The sequence below is a fragment of the Procambarus clarkii genome, unplaced genomic scaffold (genome assembly GCF_040958095.1).
Source record: "Procambarus clarkii isolate CNS0578487 unplaced genomic scaffold, FALCON_Pclarkii_2.0 HiC_scaffold_2290, whole genome shotgun sequence".
Taxonomy (NCBI): Eukaryota; Metazoa; Arthropoda; class Malacostraca; order Decapoda; family Cambaridae; genus Procambarus; species Procambarus clarkii.
Window position 1 is genome coordinate 1 of NW_027191297.1, and position 8,239 is coordinate 8,239.

Below are 8,239 nucleotides of genomic sequence, written 5' to 3' on the forward strand. Positions count from 1 at the left end.
TACTGCTACCGCTGTCCCTCAAGACCCTCAGAATCTACCACCGAATCTTACTAGTTTGGAGTTCCGTAAGTTACAGAGGGAGGATCCATCATTAACACCATTATTCTTCCAGGCTGAGACTCAACCTGACAGTATCCCTGGGTTCTTCCTAGAGAATCAGTTGCTCTACCGCAGGTACAGACCCAGTAAGCTGAAGGAGGACGATGATTGGGCAAATGTCGAACAACTAGTGGTTCCCACCAGCCTACGGCCCGATATTCTACACCTGGCCCACGGAGTACTTCTCACTACGGTTTTAACAAAACCTACCACGGAATCAGACAAGACTACTACTGGCCAGGTATGATTAAAGACGTCAAAAGTTACGTGCAACAATGTCATACATGTCAGATGGCAGGTAAACCTAACATCTCTATTCCTAAGGCACCGTTGAATCCTATCCAAGTGCCTTCAGAACCTTTCCACAGGCTCATCATAGACTGTGTTGGTCCTTTACCCCGGACCAGTTCAGGCAACGCCTATATACTAACTATCCTGTGTCCTACCACCAGATTCCCCATAACAGTTCCAGTAAAGAACATTACGGCTGCTACGGTGGTGAAACAACTAATGAAGATCTTCACCCAGTATGGATTTCCGAGAGAGGTTCAAAGTGACTGTGGCACCAACTTAACGAGTGATCTCTTCAAGAAGACACTGGAAGAGTTCAACATCACACAAGTATTGTCCAGCCCCTATCATCTAGCTTCACAGGGTTCTCTTGAACGTAGTCAACAGACTATTAAAGCACTCCTAAAGAAATTTTGCAATGAAACCTTGAAGGACAGAGATAAACAACTTGACCTAATTATGTGCATTTTTAGAAGTCTCCCCAATGAGTCTCTAGGAGTATCTCCTTATGAGACGCTCTACGGACGTAAGTGCCATACTCCTCTCAAAGCTTGTAAAGACTCTCAACGTAATGTTACCTTCAGTGACCCTCAGAATGTGCCCCAGTTTCTTCAAAACTTATAACACATTCTAGAGAGAGTACGTAAATTTGCTAATGACAATCTATTGAAAGCTCAGGAGAGGATGAAGACTCATTTTGACCAAAGCAGCAAAATAAGGAAATTTAAACCAGGAGACTTCGTGTTGGCATATTTTCCTATCCCAGGTTCTCCATTGCAAAACAAGTTTTCAGGACCCTACCGCATCAAGGAGTGCAGAAACAACCACATCTACGTTCTTGAGACTCCAGATAGGCGGCGGAAGACCCAGTTGTGCCACGTCAACCTCCTGAAGCAGTATCAAGGTACTCCCCCCACTGTGTTGGTATCATTATCCACATTTAAAGGTCCATACCTCCACAGTGAGACCTTCCCTGATTCTCCTCCCGAAAGCACTAACTTTCAGTCAGTGCCTTCCAACTCGGAAATCCTAAGTGAACTTCATACCTATTTGCAGGACAGTAATAGTGCTCCTCTCATCAGAATCTTCAAGGAACATCAGAAGTTGTTTAGCGATGATCCACAGGAGTGTAATGTGGTTCAGCACGACATCCAGCTACTCCCTGACACCCGGCCGATTCGTCAACCTTTCTACCGAATCAGCCCTAGCAAAAAGGAAGTTATGCGTGCTGAAGTACAGTACCTCCTGGATCATGGGCTGGCCACCCCTTGTGAGTCCCTTTGGGCCTCACCCTGCATCTTGGTGCCGAAACCGCACAGTAAAGTGAGGCTGTGTACCAATTACCAGAAATTGAATCTTGTGACTGTCAAGGATGCTTACCCATTACCTAGAATAGATGACATCCTTGACGCCATTGGTAATGCTCGGTATTATCCAAACTAGACTTACTCAAGGGATACTACCAAGTATGTTTGACAGAATGAGCTAAGGAAATATCTGCCTTAACCACTCCTTTTGGCCTTTACAGATATGAACGCCTTCCATTTGGACTATTTAATGCCCGGCCACCTTCCAGCGAGCTGTCAACCGCGTCATCTATGGCTTAGATAACACCTACGCCTACTTGGATGATATCGTTGTGGCAACCAACACCTGGAACGAACATCTGCTCCAGCTGCAACAATTGTTCGCCAAGCTCCTGACAGCCGGCCTCACCATCAACTTGGGCAAGTCCACCTTTGCTAAAGGTAAAGTGCGTTATCTTTGTCATGTGATAGGGAGTGGCAGCCTAGCTCCGTTAAACATACACACTCAAGCCATCCAGCATTACCCCCAGCCTACCACCAGGAATCAGCTCCTGCGCTTCCTTGGTCTTGTCTCCTACTACCGTAGGTTTGTGAAGAATTTTAGTACGGTAGCGACACCATTGATCACTTTAACCAGCCCCAAGCAACGGTATCATTGGACCATTCAGCGAACCATTGCTTTTGAACAACTTAAATCTCCGCTCTGTTCTAATCCCATTCTCGCCTCTCCAGATATCACGAAGCCGTTCATCCTCCATGTCGACGCCAGTGGTACCGGCATCGGGGGCGTCCTGATGCAACAACGAGGCGAGGAGGTGATACCTGTTAGCTACTACAGCTACAAGTTAAAATCACACCAGAAGAATTACAGCACTATCGAAAAGGAGTTACTCTCCATCGTCCTGAATTTACAGCACTTTGCATCGTACCTACAAGGTGCTCGGTCTACCACCATCTACTTGGACCACAATCCCCTACGCTTCTTGCAGCAAGCCCAATTCAACAATCAACGACTTCTACGATGGGCTTTATATCTGCAGAATTTCAACCTTCAGATTTTCTACATCAAGGGTTCTGACAACATCATAGCAGACGCCCTCTCCAGAGTCTATGAGGTAGAGGCAGCTCCACCTACCACTCTACCACCTGAAGACGTAACTTCACCCGTAAGTGCATGCTTCGGGGGAGAGTTGTGACGATAATCTCTTTCAAGAGAGATTGAGCCTGCTCTTCCCTACATAAAGTTACTTATATATATACAAAAATAAGCTACCTTCAAGATATGTCTACCAGTAGCACAAAACGTTTTGACCAGGAGGCAAAACGTACCCAAAACCCCCACTCCACACTCCCTCCATGCCGGCTCGCCCGTCGTCAACCAGCAAACTACCAATCCAGCCTGCCTGCTTCTGATTGGTGACCCGCCGTCTGCACACCTGCACCTCCGCTCCTCAGCGCCCTCTACCTAAGTCGATGTCTGGGCTTGAACCGCCCATTGAAGTCAGAATATCCTTGTGCTCTCAAGCTGTGAACAACCAACTAATCCACGTCCTGTTTATTGATGGAGGTTCCTAGCTAGGGCTATATTCTCAGCACCTGTTTATGTCATTTTGTCTTTATATTATTCCTAGAGTAATTTATCCCTGTTCTTAATTTTTATGACTTGTTTGTTTGCACTGTACATAGCCAAGGGATTGTCCTTGTTTTTAAATTTGCTTTCCAGTTAATTAAAGTTTCATTGTTCATACTATGTGTTTTGCATGTCTTCCCTTACTCTACCACAGACAACAGCTAAGCAGTCTTTTTTGTTTGTAAATGTGACAGGCATTGACACCAGCCATTAGGAGGACTGCCGAACATCTACACTCCTACACTTTTCCGTCACATATATATATATATATATATATATATATATATATATATATATATTAAATATCTAAATATATATATATACATATATATATATATTTAAATATATATATATATATATATATATATATATATATATATATATATATATATATATATATATATATATATATATATATATATATATATATATATATATATATATATATATATATTATTAAATATGACCGAAAAAGTAAGATTAATAATTCTAACACGAATTTTCTCAATCTTTCGTACATTACGCTTCACTGTTGGAGGTAAATCAAAAATCAATTCTCCAAAATTCATTTTTATTTCTAGTCTGACGCGACACGGGCGCGTTTCGTAAAACTTATTACATTTTCAAAGACTTTAGTTCACAAATACACAACTGATTAGAACTTACGTATCTCTGATTGTATATCTACATTTGAGTGAGGTGGGAGGGGTGATGTGGCATTAACACAAGACAGAACAAGAGGAGATATTAATAGGGTATTAAAAGTATCAACACAAGACAGAACACAAACAATGGGTATTGAATAGAAGTGTTTGTAGAAAGCCTATTGGTCCATATTTCTTGATGCTTCTATATTGGAGCGGAGTCTTGAGGTGGGTAGAATATAGTTGTGCAATAATTGGCTGTTGATTGCTGGTGTTGACTTCTTGATGTGTAGTGCCTCGCAAACGTCAAGCCGCCTGCTATCGCTGTATCTATCGATGATTTCTGTGTTGTTTACTAGGATTTCTGTTTAGAAATCCTAGTAAACAACACAGAAATCATCGATAGATACAGCGATAGCAGGCGGCTTGACGTTTGCGAGGCACTACACATCAAGAAGTCAACACCAGCAATCAACAGCCAATTATTGCACAACTATATTCTACCCACCTCAAGACTCCGCTCCAATATAGAAGCATCAAGAAATATGGACCAATAGGCTTTCTACAAACACTTCTATTCAATACCCATTGTTTGTGTTCTGTCTTGTGTTGATACTTTTAATACCCTATTAATATCTCCTCTTGTTCTGTCTTGTGTTAATGCCACATCACCCCTCCCACCTCACTCAAATGTAGATATAAAATCAGAGATACGTAAGTTCTAATCAGTTGTGTATTTGTGAACTAAAGTCTTTGAAAATGTAATAAGTTTTACGAAACGCGCCTGTGTCGCGTCAGACTAGAAATAAAAATGAATTTTGGAGAATTGATTTTTGATTTACCTCCAACAGTGAAGCGTAATGTACGAAAGATTGAGAAAATTCGTGTTAGAATTATTAATCTTACTTTTTCGGTCATATTTAATAATATATGTCTACAGGAAAGACTGCTACCAAAATATACTAATATATATATATATATATATATATATATATATATATATATATATATATATATATATATATATATATATATATATATATATATATATATATATATATATATATATATATATATATATATATTGTGATGATAATCTCTTTCAAGAGAGATTGAGCTTGCTCTTCCCTACACATTTACATCATTCAAGTACAAGATACAAGATACTATATTGAAGATACGTCCACCAGTATCGCCAAACGTTTTGCCCAGGAAGCAAAGCGTACCTTGCACCACCAGACACACCGGCTCCCGCCCGCCGTCAAACCAGCAAACTACTCATTCTCCGCCTGCCTGTTCCTGATTGGCTGGTGTGTCGCCGCACCTGCACTCACGCCACTACCTGAGTCGACGTCAGGGCCTGCAGCACGCCGTACTCTTCAGAATATCCCTGTGCTCCTTGGAGTTGACATCTCTCTATATTAGACAAAGTTCTGGCTGTCGTGTACTAAGGGAGGTGGCAGCTTGAAGCCAGTATTCTCAGCACCTGATTTGATTTATATTACCTGCACTTTATTGTCTTAGAGAAAATTTTTACTGCCATTAATTATTCATGTTGTTTTGTTTGTTGACTTGTTTTGAATTTTACGTAAGCCAAGAAATTGTCTTTAGTCATATCTTGTTTTCTAGAATAATTAAAATTTTATTGTTTATACTTTGTGTTTTGTGTGTCTTCCCATTACCTTACTACAGACAAAAGGGCAAACGATCCTCCTTTTTTTTTTGTTATATGACGAGGCCCTGCCCCCAGCTATTGAAACAGCCGAACACCAACGTTCTACCATCACATTTCATGGGGGCCTGTCCGGGATGCTTCACTCAGGTACTGGTACCAGATCGTAAATTTGTGGTAAGCGTACTTGGCTTTGGTAAAGTAGCTTTTCACTATTTTCAATATTCAATTTTTTTTTCATATGGTGCTGTGTGTATTGTGCATTCCAAGAGTAGCATATGGTGAAGGTGAGACAACTTTGGATTACGTGGTGACTGTAGGCCTCAGTCATTCTCTTAATTGGTCATCTCTCCCTCCGTGTTAGTTATTACTCGTGTTTACCATCTTTTGTCCCTATGATATTTCTCATATTTTCGGCAGATCATCATATTGGTACCCTGGTACTGTGGTCTGTCCCCGGGTCAAGAGCACCTAATCTTCTGCAATCCGACGGTAGGAAGATAAAGAGGGCCATAGTTCCTCGCCCACGAACTTTAGTTGCTGAATTGGGACCTCAGCAGCAGTTCTCGTCACCAGTTGACACCTCGCACCCCTACACGTCGGTCAGAGATGATGATATTTACATTGGTAGGGAATTAGCCATCTTTTTCAGAGCACAAAAGTTCGCTAATTCTGTAAGTATCATATTCATTTCAGTGGGAAAAACTTGCTTATGTCCTATAGAGACTCGGCAAGGTATGACTACATTCTTGGACTACCTAATTCACTTTTGAGGATATTAACTGTTTCATTTGTTTTAGAAACTCAGTTTCGCTTATTTAGTAGGATTTTCTTGCTCTTATCCTCTTATATTGAGTATCGGGTACAAGATTTCTTGCGACCTTGATTTATTAATCATTTATTATCTTGAAATTAACATTAATTGTTAACGATTCCACAGGATAGGTACCAGTTGCCACGTTGTCCTGTTTCTGACATTCACCATATCACAACAATATATTCGTTGTCCATTTAATTGCTAATTTCACCATGTTTCGTCTCCAAGCTATCCGTGCAGATCCAGCAGGTGAAATAGGGACCTTAAGTCGTGCCAAGAGGACTGAATTACAAACTCTTGCACATGAGTATCAACTAGAAGTTCCCTACCAAGCCAACTAAAATTAACTACATAACCTGTTACTGGATCATCTCTTAGAGGAAGGTAAGATTAACTCTGAAACTCACGAAACTTACTTTATTGCAGATAAACCTGATTTGGCAACTCTGAAACTCAAACTAGAAATTGCCAAGATCGAACGAGAACAGAAAAAAGAAGCCCTCGAGCAACAAAGGGAAGCAGCTGCCGTACGAAAGGAAGAAAAGGAACGAGAAGCTGCCTTGAGGAAAGAAGAACAAGAACGTGAGATTGCAATACTCCGTGAACGTGAACGAATACAGCTTGGAGCAAAACAATGCCACCTGGAGATGCAACGCGAGCATGACAAACAACAAGCTGCTATGGCTATGGAATGTCGTCAACAAGAATTCTCGTTGGAAACTACAAACCTCGCTCAACGCCAGCAAGCTACCGCCATTCTTCCTGTCAGTTTCAATATCTCACATGCAAGTAAGTTAATGCCACCATTCGTAGAGACAGAAGTTGATGTATTTTTCACCACCTCTGAGACCCTTGCTAATCAACTTAGTTGGCCTGCCAACCAATGAGCAACCCTTCTCAGAGTACATCTCACAGGTAGAGCTGCAGTTACACTCAGTACTTTGGCGTCTGAGAATGACTACCAGACTCTGAAACAGGCAGTGTTGGACGCCTACCTTCCTTCCACCGAAAGCTATCGAAGAAAATTCTGTGACCACCTGAAGGCAAGTACCACTACCTTTCTCGAATTTGCTAATACCAAAAGGAGATATTTTATGACTGGAAGCAGCACATGTCTCTACCTTTGCAGAACTCGTCAACCTCATGCTAGTTGAAGAATTCTTGAGGCGTGTGCCTCCTCCTGTCCATTCATATTTAGTAGATAAAGAAGAGACCGACTACCTAAAGTGTGCTAAGTCGGCTGACACTTACAGCCTCATCCACCGGCTGACACCAGAACCATCTTCCAGTAAGAAGTCTTGGTACAGTTACGAGAAAGTGAGTACCGATCAAGCTGGCTCGCAATTGTACTGTAAGTATTGTAGACTATGGACATACCATAGATAAATGTGTTAGTCTCAATACAAAAGTAATACTGAATCAACTAAACCCAAACAGACTCCTCCGAAGTCCGGTAAGCCTGTGATGAATGATGGTGTTCATGTTAATGATCTTCCTCTTTTCAGTAAACACCTGTATACTGGAACTGTCTATACCAACGGTTCAAATCCGGAGGGACGTTTCAAACTGAAGGTCTTGAGGGACACAGCGGCTCTTCAATCAATTATTTTGAAATCAGCTGTGCCCAATATCGCCTACACCGGAGAAACCGTCTTCATCACTGACCTCACTGCTACCACTCCTTATCTTCTCGCCAGAGTCCACCTGGATTGTCCCTTCGTGACCGGAGAAGTCCAAGTCGCCATCAGGGAAAAGCCTTTTCCCATGCCTGGAGTGCAA

The 8,239-nt window shown here is 41.6% G+C and overlaps 1 protein-coding gene across 1 annotated transcript; it reads left to right on the forward strand.

Moving 5' to 3' along the window:
* Positions 1-863: 863 nt before the first annotated feature.
* LOC138362657 (uncharacterized protein YscB-like) lies at positions 864-7,249 on the forward strand (the record flags this gene model as incomplete). Its single annotated transcript, XM_069321083.1, has 2 exons — positions 864-916; positions 6,887-7,249. Coding segments are annotated over 2 exons (416 nt in total), but the record flags the coding sequence as incomplete, so codon positions are not given.
* Between the last annotated feature and the right edge of the window lie 990 nt (positions 7,250-8,239).